General features: G+C 36.1%; 1 protein-coding gene across 6 annotated transcripts in view; it reads right to left on the bottom strand.

Moving 5' to 3' along the window:
* Window positions 1–18,203, bottom strand: part of ADAMTS6 (ADAM metallopeptidase with thrombospondin type 1 motif 6) — a 148,959-nt gene that overhangs the window by 84,161 nt on the left and 46,595 nt on the right. For all 6 annotated transcript variants that reach the window (XM_048291774.1, XM_048291779.1, XM_048291773.1 and 3 more), the window contains 2 exons: window positions 5,873–5,916; window positions 2,289–2,394 (listed from right to left, as the gene is read on the bottom strand). In XM_048291774.1, coding sequence (XP_048147731.1) covers window positions 2,289–2,394; window positions 5,873–5,916 — 150 coding nt within the window. The remainder of the gene's footprint in view (window positions 1–2,288; window positions 2,395–5,872; window positions 5,917–18,203) is intronic.

The raw sequence follows: 18,203 nt of genomic DNA, 5'->3' as shown, positions 1-18,203 counted from the left end.
TTCTCTACAATGACCCTGCTTGAGCAGGGAGATTGGACCAGATGATCCACGGTGGTCCCTCCCAATCTGATCCATTCTGTGATTCTGTGTAATCTAGTGCTTTTATGTTGCATATTACATATTCAGTGTAGGCACGTCCCTTAAATGCTTCTATTTTTCACCTAACAATGAAGTCAGTTTCCTATTCCAAGTCTGAAAAGAGGTACAGCCAAAGAAAAATGTTTACAAGGCTCTCAGAAACAATTATTTTACTCGCATATTTACTCCAGTACCTTCTAGCAGGTACTGGAAACTAGGAGGTTGAGAGGAAGAACAACTTTAACATAGTTGTAGGGGCATTCAGTCACAGCGTGGGTAGAATGACAGGTGATGTGTGACTACCACAAAACATAGATTTTGAAGATTTTTTGGTCACGTATTCTTCCCAGGTTATACTGATGGTATCTATATGGTATGCTAATTCTTAAAACCAAGCTTGTAGTGTAACTTTCTTTAATAACTGTGCATTGTATAACAGCTAAAGAATATGATTACCTCTTCTTATAAAACCAGAATCTGACATATCATGTCCTCTATAGAATTAGCTGAAAGCCTCAAAGAGCTGAGATTTCAGAATTTTAAAGGATCTTATGTAATAAGAATCCAAAAGATATCAAACATACAAAGACCGATGGTAAAAACGCTCCTATGATCACAGGATATACACTATCACTATATGGGTTTTTCCAGATTCTAACCAGTCTAAGCTCATCAAATAAATTCTGGTCATCATGCCATATTTGCCTGATAAAATAGCGGCACATATTAAATTAATTTCGTGTATCTCTGGAATAACATGTATAAAACACATACAAATATCTCAGAGGCAGGTGCCAAGAGGATGGTGCCAAACTCTTTCCGGTGGTGCCCAGGAACAGGACAAGGAGCAACAGACAAAAACTAAAACACAAGAAGTTCCACTCAAGATGAGGAAGAACTTCTTTGCATTGAAGGTGGCACAGCACTGGAGCAGGTTGCCCCGGGAGGTCATGGAGTCTCCCTCTCTTGAAACATTCAAAACACAGCTGGACAGGTTCCTGTGTCACCTGCTCTGAGTGACCCTGCCTTGGCAGGGGTTTGGACGAGATACAATACAAGACATTATTTACAGGAATTTTAGAACTATTAATATTTAGTGATTGGAGGAGCTCTTTCCTCAACAGTGGAAAGGCAGGAAGGCAGGGCAGAAAGGCAGGAAGGCAGGAAGGCAGGAAAGCAGGCAGGCAGGAAGGCAGGCAGGCAGGAAGGAAGGAAGGAAAGTAGGTCAAGGGAGTTATTACATGTATTTTTAAATTGTTATTTTTCAGATCTTATATAATTGCTTTTGAATTCTAAAATTCATCTACACTAGATGTGAAGATTTTTTCATACATAATATAAATGAGAGCACAGTTGCCCAGTGATTATCTCACATAAGAGGTGGGCTAAAAATAACTGTTTACTTTTTTTGATCAGCAGATCGCTAGCTTTCATTTCAGTCTACACTGCAACTTTTGACAGTTCCATCAGCTAATGAGTGGAAAAGCATGTAATCCATATCTGTATTGGTCAAGCCATGTAAAAGAAGGAAGCCTCTTGATAAAAAGAAGATGCCCAGTCTTTTTAGTCATCACAGTGTACTAACAGTGCTGTCCTTTGAGGGAAGACCTGAAATATTTCCAGACCAAACAATACTCAGATTTTATCAGTGTCAAAACTACATACTCTTTAAAACTATATGCTGATACTTTAAATGTAACAACTGATGCTATGACTGCTCTATGCCTGTTTTATATAGATCATGCTTGAGTGAAAGAGGACTTAAAGCATATGGATACTGACAATGGAATCAATGTTTCAGTGATAAGAGTTTGAATTATATGAAAGACAAAATAAAAAAAGAGCAAAAAAAATTTACCTTTTAACCACTTCTCTTACATAAAGAAAGGCAGCAAAAGTAACAGGGGAGAGAAAATTTTCAAAGCCAAACATTTAAAAATATGAAACAGATTAGGAAGGTTGTGAGTCAAGTCTCAGAAGGACAGATTTAACTGGAATCTGAAATCAAAGGGTATACAATGAGTCTTCAGTTCTAAATTTAAAGGCCCTGGTAATAGATACTAAATAAAACGTATTGCCACTCATGAATACCATATACAGAAACATGGAACATCAGAATAGAGCTGGTGCAGGAAAAAAATTATGTCTATTATTAACTAACGTTAAAAAGGTGATGAATTAAAATGTATTCTTATTTTAAACTCACTCACTTGTGACCAATCTCATGTGCAATGGTAAAAGCTGAACCTAGGCCAATGTCTTCATTAATGCTGCAGCTCCTTTCAGGCTCACACATTCCAGCCACAGAGGCCAAGCCTGAATAAACAGAAGGAGACACAAAGGGTCATGCCAAGGTGTTTCAGTCTTAAAAGCCCTAGTTATAAATGCCTGGATTCTTTTTAATAACTTCTATGCACAGAAGGAGCAGTTGGCAAAAGGTTAACTTTCTAGTCATTTGCAAAATCACTGGGGGGAATTTCACTTTGCCGGCTAGACATTAATATTTTTTGAACTGCAGTCAGTGCTGGAAAATGTCTAGACTAGGGGTTAGATTTATAAATTTTACTTCTGTTAACTTGGGACCACCTAGTAACTTGAGCCAGGAGAGGGAATTCAGGAAAGCATTTCTATTTTAACATTCTTGAGCCTGAAGAAAGCAAAATGTATCCACATTATTTTTCTAAAGAAATCTGTTTAAGTTTAGTGGGTTCATAAAAACATACAGGCAACTTTTTTAGCTATGAAAAACCTCACATGGTACATTAAAAAAAATTAAAAAAACAAAACTGAATGCATCAGTGAAGAGAGAGGAGACATGTTAATAACAAACACGCATTTAACCACGGAAGTCTTTTCCATTTATCACCCATCATCTTCTGGCATTAAAACCTTATTGTGTTACAAGGGCTTTTAAAAATTTTCTCCTTTCACTGGCATTTATGGACTATGACTCTTCTGTATCTTACACATTTTTCAGCAACAGATTATTACAGAACATACTGCAGTCTTAATTTAGTGCCACTAGAGAAAGCTTTAAACATCAGGTTTATTTAATGTATTTCTCCCTAGAGTTTCTTATCTGAAAGAAGAAGTAAACCTTTCTTTAAGGAAGTTACCTCTTCAGTTAACCTACACTACAAAAAAAAAAACAAACCAAAAAAACCCAGAGAAACAACAACAACAAAAAAACCCCAAAAAAACCCCCAAAAAACCCCCCACCAACAACAACCAGAAAAACCCAAACCCAAAGAACCCCAACAATAATAACAAAAAAATTGAAAAAGTTTAACTTTGGTTGAGAGATGAAGGGAATGGAACAGGGGATGGAGAAGAGAGAAAGCAAACTCCTTATATGAGCAGGGACTTCAAATTATTCTATTTGGACTAACAGTAAGAAGTCATAATATGACAAGTGCTTCCTGCTGTGTCCACATCAGCAATTAATTTCAAGACATAGGAGTGGATCAGCACAGTGAAGCCCTGATGTTGAGGCTCTTCGGGTATCATTGCATGCTGGTTTGGACATTCTTGACTAGTTGAATCCTGTGGGCTGAATGTCACTACACATGTGGCTCAAAGCTTCCTGAAGGGAAAAAATATTGTAGGGGTATCATGAGAACACAGCCCATGGGTGATCTCAGGTCTCCTGTAGGCATATAGAGACCATTTGGGGGGTATGTGTTCCATGTTTTCTCCCAAACAAATCTAGTTTGGACACACCAAAACTACTGACAGCCAAATTGACATGGGCGAAAGGTGACAATGTGTGTCTGGAGAGTTTGCAGTGTGGAACCTGCAAAAAAACCAATTACAGTTCACCTATGCTGTTCTAACTGAGGAAATTCTGAAGACAACATGTTAATACATATAGATATACAACTATCATGTTCCCCTGCAAAGTCCACCATATTTGAATGATAAAGTCATCTTCATCTTCATGTCTTATAACTGAGGACTTGCTTCGGCAACTTAGAAGACCAGAGTAACATAATTCCACACCACGCTTGCAGAAAGAGACAGAGATCAAGTTAAGAACTCAGTCAGTGGCTCAGATTTCAAAAGCTGTTGTCCTTCACTGGAGCCACAGAAAAACTGCGAAGATGTCTGAGGTCTATCTTTTCTAAGAGGTTCCATGAAAGGTCCCCTGCTTCAGGTGTCTGAAACAGGATACAGATGTCTATGCCATACAAAATCTTTTACTTCTGTCTCTTCCTAGAATACCAATTATTCAGGTTTCTTCTGACCTTCTGAGACCTCCCTGTGACCCTTATATATATGATTAACTTTAGTTACTGGATGTCAGTGTGACTTAAGCGTATGAAATGCCTTGCAAAAGAGGACTACAGGGCCTTGTCTCCTCTCCAGTTCAATGCCTATAATGCAGAAAAATTGCCATGGTTTTGTTGCCAAGACTCCTATAACAGTGAGTAGGAACTGATACCATATGTAACTCTTATTTTTAATTTTTTTTAATTAAACTTTTTGTTTAATAAAATATTTGCCAAATCTATCCTCTGCTACACTGCATTCAAGTGAAGCAGAATTTGGCTTTATGCCAAGATCTGATACAGTAAGAACTAGTACACTAATGATCTCTGTTAAAAGCATCACATAAAAATATCAAATAGTTCAGGCACTAATGTATTCTCTTTCAACCCTTTTTCTTTTAATGCTTGCAAAGCTACTTCTAAGACATCAATATAGACAGTCTCTTCAGTTTCGTCACCTCCAATGTCAAATAAAATTAATTACATTTAGAAATTCATCATCATGACTTGCCTTTTACTAAAGCATGTTCTGGATTTTGCTTATATTTATAGCAGGCAAAATTCTGGTACCTTTCCCCATGTAAACTACACTCTTCTGCCAAAAGCATTGGACTGACTTGCAAGAGACTTACAGAAAAATTAACATGGGTTAAGGCTATAAAGCATACAGTAATACAGGGAAAGACAAAGGAAATACAATCATGAACTCTGACTGAGAAAAGTATTAATAATATGAACTAGCTGAATTAGAATTTTATCTTTAATCACCTGCAAGAATGAGGCTTATGAAAGGATACAAACCGAAAAAAAAAAATCTAAACAAGCGCTACATTAGTCTTTGAACAATGTTTCCTTTATATACTAAAGCATCATTGGAGGCAACAACCTATAGTTATAGGTCATCTATAGTTATTTATTGTAGTAAATAACTTCTGGTGACATATTTAGATATGGAGAGAACAATAGCTCTCTGTCCCTCATCTAAGGTTGCCATGTGCACTTCTCCATTGCCAAAGCACTGTAGTTTCAATGTTACTGTATTTTCTCTCACTGTGCTATCTTTTCCTAAGTCTGTGAAAGGAAAAATATGAAGCTGCACTCACTGTGTACAACACAGCAACAGTGTAAACCTCAAAGTCCATTTCTTTTGTAAGGTTTACGGGGGTACTTTTATAACTTTCCTGAGGATTTTTACTTCTGTTTTTTAAACTTGATTATGGAGACCAGTAAATGGAAATAAACAGCAAGTTCTGTTCTGTAAGAAGTAAAATTGAGTCATCTTCTAGCTTTTATCAGAACTACAGCTGTCAGAGATGAAATACACAGCACCAGCTGACATAATTCAAACTTCCAGCAATGTATCAAAGCCAAAATCCACCTCGAGTATCTTTTATTTTTCAGCTTTATAAAACTACAAAATTTTGAAAGTACAAACTTTAAAATAACTAATCAGTCAAAAAATCAATAGCTAAGTATAAAGTAAGGAAACAGCAAATACAAGCTGAAATTTCTCTTTATAATCTTACCCAGTGTTCCACAAGGCTTGTTTTTGTAAGTGCAGATATCGTATCTGTTAAGAAAAAAAAGTAGATAGAGTATGTCAGTGAATCACATTTGTAAGATACTTTGTATATTTATCACATATCTGTATCACAGTCCAAGTTGTCAGACCGCAATCAGTTTAATTATGTGCAGCCAGCTGGTGTCGGCATTTTCTACACTCTGGTGTAAACCACAAGCTGCAGTACACTCACAGCCGCTGGCCTCAGGCCAGTGGGACACCTGCCAGTAAGAAAAAAATGGTTAAAGTGGATCTTTGTAATCACCAGCTCCATAAAGCAGTCCACCATTCTGTTATGTACTTACAGCAGCATGGCTATAGACTGCTACTGATTCTTAAACCTTAAATTTTACTCAAGAATCAACATAATTGGAAGCTTCTTACAGTCTAACACTTACCAACTAAAAAGTATTATGTGTAAGTCGTACTACGTAGACTTTGATTCGAATTTAAAAATTGAACTCTAAATTGTTACACCATTTTTAAAAAACATCTTATGAACTGTCAATATAGTACCCTTCTCATTATCCTTCCATAATTATAGTGTATCTTAATAATATGTGCCAACAAACTAAAATGAAAAACATTTTTGAAAAAAGCTAAAAAATTTCTTTAAAGGAACATTTTTGTCATTGTAAATACAATCCTTCATATACATAAGCTAATGAGTTTTTGTGTAGTTAACACATAAATATCTGGAGCTAGCAATGAAATTAAGATGTTTTCTGTGGCATAGCTTTTAAAATAGCAGTGGTCATGCAGCAGTCACTCATTAATTACACCTTCATATTTTGAATATGCAATCTTATAATATGTTTAGTGATAAAAGAACACTCCCACAAGGCTATTGATTTCCAAGGATTTAAACTAATTTCCTTGCAGTATGCTTCAGAGTAATTTCTACTCTTTTGAAAGGCAAGTGAAAAAAATATGAAAAGACACCATCTTTATGCTTTCATTTTAAACCCAAATAATTACTAATTTCAGGCCACCAGACATTTTCTGTTAAAAATACCGTAAGGACTGTTATCACATAGGAGTCTGATCACAAGACATATACCTTTCACTGCTAAAAGAGTTATAGTCTGTCTGCAAGCCAAATCCATGCACAAAATAACAAAGCTTAAAATTTGGAACAAATCCAGTAAACTCTCTATGCATGCAGACTGCTGTGACCACATGGAATTCCTTTGATTTTTAAAGGGTACTGAGTGTGGAGCAGTTTGTGGGATTAAGCTATAATTTTGAATTTAAATGTTCATGTGCACTAATCTCATTGAGGTGCTTCAAACGCGGACTAATTTTCCGTTTGCTGTCTGGAGTAGGGGAAGGTAACCAAGTCAGCATAAAAACCATTCTTATTTCTCTTGAAATATAATCATTAAAATGTCCCTAAGTTTCAAGATTACACAGATTCAGAGCAAAAGAAGGATTTTGACTGAACATTTCCTGCCTTTTACATAATTAAGAAAGTAAATGTCTTATTTCTGTGTTCAGGACAGTGCCTGAACATAATCCTATTGAAGTTCAAGCAAAATTTGTTCCTCAGAGAAAGCGGACAGGGCTCAGTCTTATTTAGTGAGAAAACCCTAACTAAATTCTTTAGAACATAGTTGAGAACTGAATGTCTTTACAAAGTAGTCTCTGAAATACACAGGAGGTACTAGTCTTCTGCTTTTTAATATCCAACGGTAATACAGAGAAAACAATTACAGGCATACATCCTTAGATAAAATGGATGTTTAATAATAAAGCAAATTCCACTCAAGAAAAATGTTGTCACTGACTTCAGCAGAGCTGAAAATGTGCCTTATGGCCTGAGTCAACTTACTTACTTATGAATCTGAAGTTACTCCTCACCTAAGGTTCAGTTTCACAAAGAACTGTGACAAGAGAGAATGATATGAATTAAGTCCCTTGTTTCTGTTATATTTTTGAAAAACAAAGACCATGGTATTCTTCAATTTCTGTTGGGAAGTGTGTGTTCTTCATTACACATAAGCTAGCATTTTTAAGAAAATATGATGATAATGAAACTTAAATTAGATAATAAAACTAAGGAAAAGAGAACTTTATTTTCCAATTCACTGATTATTTTTGCAAGAACATACATGGGTAGTAACATGTTCTAAATATGCCATCATTAAATATTCAAATTTTATAGACAATGATTAATTTCCTGCAAGGGTATTCATAAACTCTCCCAGACCCAGTTTACCAGGAAAAAAAACCAATAAATTTTCAATGTCCAGTGATTTACTTTAGCTACATCATCTTCCAGCTCCATTTTTTTCATCTTTTTGCTTTCATATGAATGGTTTCTGCTTGTGATTTGTCTGAACGCTCATGGCATTCTTATGAACCAAATTGCTTGCTTCCATTATTTGTTTCTCTATATGATGTAACTAAATCAGACTAACTTGTCTTTTTTTTTGTTTTGACATCACTTCCTTTAACTTTATTTTGAATCTTCAAGGAATCCATTTAGCCCTGTTGGGTTCCAAAATGTGGAAGACTACAGATGCAATACTTGACAGATAGTAATTTTAAGCCAAGAAACCACTGAAAATACAAATCATCATGACTGCCCATGAGATTAGATAGGTCTAATTGCTATGGGAAAAAAAAAGAAAAAAAAAAAAGGCAACCCACAAACAAACAAAACAAAAAGCTCACACCCAGAAAAACAGCACAAAGGTGCAATTTGATCACCAGGAGCTTAGTAAATGCTTCAGGAGCTAAAGAGACCCAAAAGGTAGATTCTCAAGCCAACAATTATCTCAACTAACTATTAAAGATTATGGCAACAGTCATGATTATGACAACTGCAAAAATGTTTGTTCAATTCACTGACAGATGGTGTAAGAGGGACACCACACAAAAGCTGAATGAAAGAACACAGTTACAGAGGTAAATAACTTAGGATAAGATGGCAGCCAGATCACTTTGAGACAGCCAAGAAAAACCTCTGCCCAAGCCAAAAAAGAAGATTATATAACTCCAAATAAAGTGGGTGCACTGCCCCTGAAATGTGACCACACTGGGGAAGTGGAATGGAAAAGAGGTAGGAGGGAAGATGGTTCATTACATGGCCATTCCCGCCCTGAACAAATCAGAAGTCGTTTCATGAGGCAGATGGGGAAGAGGTCTGGGACTGCTGGGCATTCCTGTGGGACTGCTGAAGAGCTACAGCAGACAGATAGAAAATGCATGGTGAAACTACAACTGTCACTGACAACTCTGCCTGACATAGCAGCCAGAAGGAAACTCCATAGACAGACCATTATCTGTTCAACACAATGGGCAAGAACTGGAGCAGCAATACACTCCTGTCAGGCCAGGATTAAACAGCACTATACAATGACACTTTAAAAAGAAAAATTCTAGTATTTTTTGGCAGGATATGCAGGCACCATGCTAAAATATACTTGCACTCTGTATTAAAAAGTGAAAGGAATCACACTAGACACTGAAATTCTACTATCTGCATTATTAAGCTGTTTCAAAACTATCACAATTTTAGTTCCTTGCATAGATTTGGCCCATGAGAACAACTGATCTCAAAGAACTCCCATAAAAAGTTGTGGAGATGGCCACATACAATTATTAACAGGCAAAACATGCAAAGCTAATCTTTTCTGGAGAAGACATCTTAGTAGTGTGTACACAAGATCTGTGCCAGTGGTATTCAGTGCAATAAAAAAGCCACTAAAATGTTTATTTAATGTATTAGTGTAGATGTAAGCTAGAGACTATCTCTTGAAGCAGTCTCCCTTATCAGTAACTCTAACCTGAAGAAAAATCCATTTCCTTTGCAAATCTGATGACTAGCATGATCCTGATCATTTGAGTAGGACACTTAAGTCAAACAGATAAGGAAGACAAATTCTCTGTGAATATTGTAAGCACTGATCAAACTTGTCAGGTAAGTTATCTGCAGCTACAGCCAATCCCAGGCACCTTAGGGGAATACAGCCATTTGTCTCCTGGTACACTGCAGAGAAAGGAGAGAACATTCGTCCTGATCCCTGCAAACTGTCCATTTTCAGGCCTAATGCATGCAGTTGTGCAACTATGTAGCTCCCACTGAGTTCTATGAAAGCAAATGTATTCCCACATTAAAAATAAAAATAAATACTAAATAAATACACTAATTCACACATTTGATTATAAGAAAGCATCACAATGATTCAATCATATTTCTACCCACTCTTAGCATAAAAATGTAAGTAATTCATTCTAGAAGCTAGAGAAGTTTAAAAGATACTCCTTAAAAGCTATTCAATCTCACATTAAGAATTGTTTACAGAATAATTTGAGAACAACTGTACTAGGTTATCCAGTTATCTGCCTTTCCCTCCACAGCAGTCATTTTTGACTGTTTGCAAAGAAAACAGGACAGCTCATACTCATACCTTCCCTGATAGAAGTCCCCAGCTCTGTGGCTTAGGGTACTTCAGAGACAGAGATTGCATCTTATCATTTAACTGATTTTTCTTTTAATGTCTTCAGCCCTTCGTTAATTCCTCTTTATTCTGAAAAATGAAATTATTTCAGTGTCTCGAGGATATGGTTATGCCTTTATCAGCAAAGCTGAGTCCCACTGTTTCAGTAGAGCTCTGTCCCGTTGAAATAACTTTTTAAATTTTCTTCTAAATCAGATTAATATATGGAATTTCTCAGCATTGTACTGTTACACTGTGGCCCTTCTGTCACCACCATGGGCACTCACAGGCTTTTTTAAACTCTCTCAAGTTATGTATTACAATTTAAAAAGTTGTTCTAACAGTGGCATTAACAGTAGTAGATACAAAGGCAAAAAGAGTTATTTCTTCTTACATGTTAATGTGAATTTATAAATTCAAGGATAGCATTACCCTTTCTATCAGTCTCATTATCCAAATTGGCCCATTCACTGAAAAGAGTCTCTATAAAACACTGTCATTACTTAGCTGTATGTTACTGGAAATGTCCAGCGTGCCAGAAAGAACTATTTGCATCAAATTAACACTGAGATAGAAATACACCTGTTATAGGATTGGGAACATATATGAATACTAGTATTAGATACACTTCAAAGAATTTCATTAAACAACAAGAATAACCCCCACAATATCTTTTATTTAAGTACAGTAAGTGAGTAAAGCATGAAAATTCTTATTAGAAGAACAAAATGTTTAAAATCAGTATGAAACACCAGCTGTTTACTTATACATATATCAAACTACTCCAAAATTACTCTGAAAGTTACCAGTAAGTATGAGTAATATTTAAGATATATATTGACAGAGATAACCAAGGCTTTTGAAGGAATATTTCTTAATGGAAAAGAATTTAGGAGACAAAAATACAATCACAGCAAATCGCTGAGGGAAAACCTACCAAGACGGATGGAATTTAAATGTAAAAAAAAGGTAAGAAAATTCAGGCTAGACAAAACCAACAAATATGTATGACTGGACATGAAGCTCTTTGTAAGTTTCAGACAGGTGAACATGTACTTCATATATATAATACTAGACCATTTTCCAGTTAATCTGCTTGAAAAGGTTGTCAGAAAGCAAAATAAAGCCTCAGAACTGAGTCTCTCCTGACTAAGAGTAAACAGAGCTAAATACTACAAATAATTAAGATTTCAGTTTTAGGGAACATTTCCAGACATGTTATCTCTGAAAGCAAGGGGGTTTTTTTCACTTTTAAACCAGATTATACTTTTTGACACTCACTTTTTAATGACTATAGGTTTTAAGAACAAGCTATTTAAATAAGGACCATGCTTCTCACACACCCTTGCTCAACAATAAGCCTAATATGTTCCTTAGTTTTATCTTTTTTACTTTTTATTCTTCATGCTATGCAACATGATTTATCTACGTATCCAATCATAGCTGTCTCATTTTTGAATAAAGGTAAAAGACCAGGCAAAAAGATACCTATTTTGAAAAACTAAATCTAGTTCCAACACCTACTACTATAAACAGAACTGCTGCCAGATCAGACTGAAATCTCAGATTTCTCTTAAACGGATCAAAACCCTCTGACAACTCCAACTCCTATTTCTAAAGTATGGAAAATAAAAAGAAAAAAAACCCCAGTGACTAGCCTGTATTTTCACCATATTTTTTTGTATACATATACTTGGCTATATTTAAAAAGCGGTCATTTTGCAAGTGCAGACAATGTCTGCTAGAGAACTGGATGTCACTAATACTAGAGAATTGCAATGGAATTAATAACTGCTAAGACAACCCGGTCATTCATTAGATTTGCACAGGTTACCAACAGTAATACTCTCTACTACACAGTATTTTTGATGTCTTTCTAAAAGCTTAGCATTACAGAAAGTGGTACACCACAACAGCATTCTGCCTTAAAATAAAGAACATGTCTTATTTGATTCCTTCCTCAAAAACCTCAAACCAAGAGTTATTTAAACCAAGGAAGGAAAGGAATAACATACATGTTACATATCACTCATCAGAAATAGCTTTTTCTATTATTATTTTTCCATGTCTTTAATGCTGCCATAGACAACCAAAGTCTGTCTCTGTTGGACTTTGTTCTGATACTTTGCTTGGGTGGATAAATTCTGAGTTACAGCCAGAAAAGCTACTGCTGCTATAAGTTCTAGTTCTCCTGATTTATATAAATCTTTTGAATAATTGCACTGTAAATGAAACACTTCTAATACTACATTTTCTAAACTGCTAATGCACTCAAAAAAGTAAAAATAAACTCAGTTCTGAAAAAAATTTTTAAAGCTGTCATTTGTATTCATCGATTTCGGCAGTATAACATTACAGTAGCATTTGCAAGTTTATCACAATCAGTAGTATTACCACTGCCCTTAGGACAGATAACTCCTGATCCACACAAAAATTTTTATGCAAGTGCATCAGAAATGTAGAGCCACCTCCCTAAGTGACAATGGTGATTTCAATAATATTCAGAAACAATTTAGAGATTCAGCATTTGCACTATCACCGGAAGTAGGAAATACTTAATTTGTTTCGTTCTGAATCTCAAAAGTGACTGAAACTTTTATTGCATTCTCAGTACTGAGCCACAATTTAGATGGAGTTACACAGATGTAGCCAGCTCAAACTGGGCTGGAGAATAAACCAGAAATATCTACATATCTACTCCAAGTACACTGCTAATAATTTCTCTATCAGTACATTCAGGATAAGTCTGGCAACTAACACATAAAGTTTTTTTTAAAGGACATTGACAGTGAACAGCTCAAGCAGCTTGTAGGGCAATATTTTTAAGAATGTGCTAATGCAACCAAGTCTGAGGAAAAGGAAAGCTAGCAAAACTAATTACATAGGTGTGGTTGGGGGCATCCTGCCACACAGCAGAAAATAGGAAGCAACTAGTCTAGACCTCTGGCAGAAGGGAAATACAGCTAACAGCTATGATTGCTAGCCAAGTTCCAGTTCAGTTGTACAAAAATAAATTAGATAAGTTAGAGCAATAGCATATTGTATATATATTTCTACATTTTTCTATGACTTCTTTCTGTGATTTTTCTGTGGATATGCCTTTCTTTCTTTTCTAAATTTCTGAATATTGTGAACAATTAGTTTACAATCTCTGAGAAGATCACACATCTTTATACACAAAAGGTCCACTTTATTACCCTTACTGACACCACATATGGCATAAAAGGCTAAGCATTGGCTATAAAGAATAGTAGTTCATTAGGATGATGGACCACACCCGGTACAGAAGAACCTAAGAATTGCAACATGGGCCAGACCATGCAAGATTCCACTGTCCCAGTACCCTGCCTTCACAATGAACTAAGAGAAGTCCCAAGAAAGAATAACACCATTGCAAGCATAAAATGTCAATTATACCAGTACTCTCCCAACTATTTTTGGCTCAGATTTTTTGAGACAGATGTGCTTCTGTGTATTTAGTACTTTCAATGGATTTTTCTTCTGTGAACTTGCCTAGCCAACCTTTCGACCTATACATATGTTCAGCTTCCATAAAGTGACTTGCCAAGAAGTTTCAACAATAGCTAAACCTTGCATTAAAAAGGGCTGCCTCCCTTCTCCTGGTTTTGAGTCTTTCTTCTTCTGCCTTTTCTGGGCAACCTCAAGTTCTTGTGGTGAAAGATGCTATGAATGATTTTTTTTCTCATTTATGCCCTCTATACAATCTTGTAACTGGTTTGATCACTGTAGTGTTGTCCCAAATGTGACTTTTCTAAAAGTTGACTTCTCCAAGTAAGAGGGTCCTCAACTTAGTCATTCCTTGTAAAGAAAGTCATGTATGTTTAAGTCATCCTTGCTTCTCCTCTCCAATTCTCCTAAAACCTTTTGGGATGAGAAGGCCAGAATAATACAAACTATTCAAGATCTAGGATACCATGCCCCGTTTAATCAATAGCATAATAAGGTTCTCTATTATTTTCCAAATAATCGCTAATTTTTTTTTTTTTTTGGCTGGATTAACGATGTATACTTGACATGTAGCCCAAATATTCTCAGAAAAGTAATAATAAAACCCAATAAATAATAAAATATACCCAATAAAAACAATACCCAATAAAAGGAACAGTGGTTGTTTTTTGCTACTTCTGGTTGATATTTGTACAAAATTTCTGAGAAAAAGACTGAAACTCTTACTCATATACTGTCACAACTTATTTTTCTTTAAAATAATGAGAACGGTACACTCAGCCCAATTGTGCTTGGGCTGAATTAAAGAATCACAAAGTTATATTTACACAAAGAGCTAAATTTCAGTAGCTTAATGCAGTAATTAGAACCTTCTTCAGTCAATGCAATAAAGATTAATTGCTGACTTCTTCTAAAGGTCAAAAACAAAGACAGTCATTTCACCCAAATAATTTTTAACCCTGACTATAATCAAAAGAATTTGTTGTCTTGAGAGCAAACTCACAGCAATATATTTTACAAGTTTAGTGCTTTTTTCTATGTGTTACAGTAAGTAACAATAAAGGATTTCTTCTCTGCAAGAAATTTCAGCAAACGATTTGATGTGATTGCTTAAAGAACAATACAAAGCCAACTGACTGCTGCTCATCTGTGGTAGTTTTCCAGATGACGTGCGAAATACAGCTAACGAAGTTTGAAGCTAGCATATTTTTTGGTGCGCTGGTGAACTGAAAGGAAAAGAAATACATAGAGTGATAGAATGAAACCGCAGCAGAAGCAAAGACTGTTCTAACAAAGAGGATCAGTTTAAAAGAAATACACAGATGAAGTTTACAAGAAAAAAAATATGTCTTGAGATCTTGTCCAAGTTCGTTAGAGCACATCAACCTGTCATGTTAAGACCAGAAGAAACTTAATTCGATTTTCTGTGTTTTGAAAAGGGGCTGGCAAATGAAATACATGCACCTCACATGGATCTTTGAAGTGTGTCTGTATGAAAAGCAGAACTCACGCATACAATTCAGAATTGTGTAAGTCTTTGTTTCATCTTCTTTTCCATGTAATACAGTAAAGCAGTAAAGTTGTCTGCCCAAATAGGTTTTGCAAGATTTGACTGGGTAAAGCCTTGTGAAACCTGGTTTTATCTCATAGCTCATCCTGCTTAGGGGGTAACATTGGACTGAAGACCTCCAGAGCTCCCTTTTGAACTGAATCCCATAGATTCTAAGTAGGTGTTTTCTAAAAATCCTCACATCATTTAATTAACAATCATGGAAAAATAAATATTACATTCTAATACAACTGTTCAGAATATTCATTGGAAAGTAAGTTACATACTCAAAATGAAAGCATCATTAGAACCATAGTTATTGTATTGTATTAAATGTTTTATCGATACAGAAAACTGGGGGAAGAGGCTCCCTCTCCATTCCACTCTAAGTTGGAACAATTCGACATCTTCCTAACAACTACACATGAAAATTCTTGAACTTCATTCCCCAATTAGTTGACTCTGAAGTTTGAAACACCTGACAATGTTCTGTAAAGCACGGTCTCTTCTGTGATGCCAACACAACTGCCTAAAACACTAACTGTAAGAAATCCAGGAAGCTCCAGCTGAAAGAAAAGTAAGTATGTCTTATTTCTTTTCACCTGAGTAAATCTTAGAAATTGATGTAGCTAAACCATTATAAGTAATTCGAGGTAAATACCATAAAATCTACAAACAAGAAAGGTTAACATCCAAGAAAATATTTCTTTCAATTGTGGCTGAAAAAATGGGGAGAATTTCATTGTATTAAGGTAGTAGAATTACTATTTTTTAATTATTAGTTTCATTTATGTAAAGTTATTGAACTAAAACACTTAACTTCTCCCCACATTTATAGAAAATGAAGGATCAATCTAGAAGTTTAATAAAGTAAGGATGCTTTAAAAGAGGTTGGATAACATGTAGGAAATACCACTATTTGATTTTTTTAAATTTATTAACTGTAATTTCTGTTATATACAAAGTAGTCTGGTTCTCATTTGTTCAGTTTAAGTTATTTTAGTGTTTCTAATATTGTTAAGCATGGCTTTATTCAATAAATACAAGTCATTTATAAATGTAAATACTTTAATCAAATTCCCACTTTTGCTTGGAAGAACCTGGAAAAAAACATGTGGTGTTCCTCAGGACTGTGCTGGGGCCAGTCCTGTTTAACATCTTTATCAATTATGTGGATAAACCTCTGCAAATTCACAGATGACACCAAGTTGGGTGGGAGTGTTGATCTGCTGGAGGGCAAGAAGGCTCTGCAGAGGGATCTGGACAGGCTGGATCATGGGCTGAGGCCAACAGAATGAGGTCAAGTAAGGCAAAATGCCAAGTTCTACTCTTAGGTCACAACAACCCCAGGCAGCTCCACAGGCTGGGGCAGAGTGGCTGGAAAGCTGCGCAGAGGAAAAGGACCTGGGGATGCTGCTGACAGCAACTGAACATGAGCCAGGGTGTGCCCAGGTGGCCAAGAGGGCAAATGGCATCCTGGCCTGGATCAGCAATAGTGTGGCCAGCAGGACCAGGGCAGGGATTGTCCCCCTGAACTGGCACTGGTGAGGCCACACCTCGAGTGCTGTGCTCAGTTTTTGGCCACTCCCTACAAGAATGACATTGAGGTGCTGGAGCAAGACCAGAGAAGGCCAACAGAGCTGGTGAAGGGTGTGGAGCACAAGTCTTGTGAGGAGCAGCTGAGGAGCTGGGGGTGTTTAGCCCAGGGAAAAGGGGGCTCAATGGAGGACCTTATCACTCTCTACACCTGCCTGAAAGGAGGGTAGAAAAGTGAGGGTCGGCCTCTTCTCCCACGCAACCAGTGACATGATGAGGGGGAAATGGCCTTAAGTTGTGCCAGGGGAGGTTTGGATTAGATATTAGGAAACATTTTTTCACAGAGAGGGTTGTAAAGTATTGGAACAGGCTGCTCAGGGAAGTAGTGGAATCACCATCCCTGGAAGCATTCAAAAAACATGTGAATACGACACTTGAGAATATGGTTTAATGGAGGTGATGATGGGCTGACAGTTGGACTTGATAATCTTAAATGTCTTTTCCAACCTTAGTGATTCTATTATTCTATGACTCTAACTTGTAAAAGCTTAAAGCAAAAAATCTGAATTAAAATGGTTTTTTTTTAGTTAAAAATTTTTATAAAATCAAGATGCATAAATCTGTTGAAGTTCTTGAGCTCATAAGAGAATGTGCAGAAGAAGAGTTTCCTTCCGATAATGTAGGGAGAGATGGCAACTTCAACAGTAAACAGACTGTAAAGAAGAACCACGTGTTTCAGTGAAGTTACTACCTCTAGCATAGCACCATACTATTTAGAATGCCATTTTTAGGAAGGGACATACAGGAACAGATTTTTGGACTGCCAAACAATCTGTTTAATTGACTCAAGATATAACCAAAAATAGAATTGCAAAACATCGCAATTCTCCTGACCAACTGCATCTCATACTATTGCTATTGTATTATGCTTGGTTTTTTTAACCACTAAATAATTAACAATCATAGCCAAAATCTGACTAAAATGGAATAGCTTCAAAACCAGTCTTGGTCAAAGACCCATAAGCTCTTCCATGGCCTAACAGATTGCATTTCACACATCTGAAAAATTCCTTGGTTTTGCTAATATTTGAAGTACAATTTCTTGTTCTTTAGTGATTCCAAATACACTATTCAGAATTGCATAACATATTTCACTCTGCTTTGGCAGGTGGTTGAAAGAGCTCATAGGGCAGAAATTTTTTCTGAAAGAATCTGGACAATGAACATTTGTCAGCGTTACTTATGACCTTGCAATTTCTAAGCAGGACTAACTGTCCTAAAATAACAATATAAGCAAA

Source organism: Corvus hawaiiensis, chromosome Z, assembly GCF_020740725.1.
Source record: "Corvus hawaiiensis isolate bCorHaw1 chromosome Z, bCorHaw1.pri.cur, whole genome shotgun sequence".
NCBI classification, from domain to species: Eukaryota; Metazoa; Chordata; class Aves; order Passeriformes; family Corvidae; genus Corvus; species Corvus hawaiiensis.
Note: the sequence above shows the minus strand (reverse complement) of the source record. Positions and strands in the feature narration are given on the sequence as shown.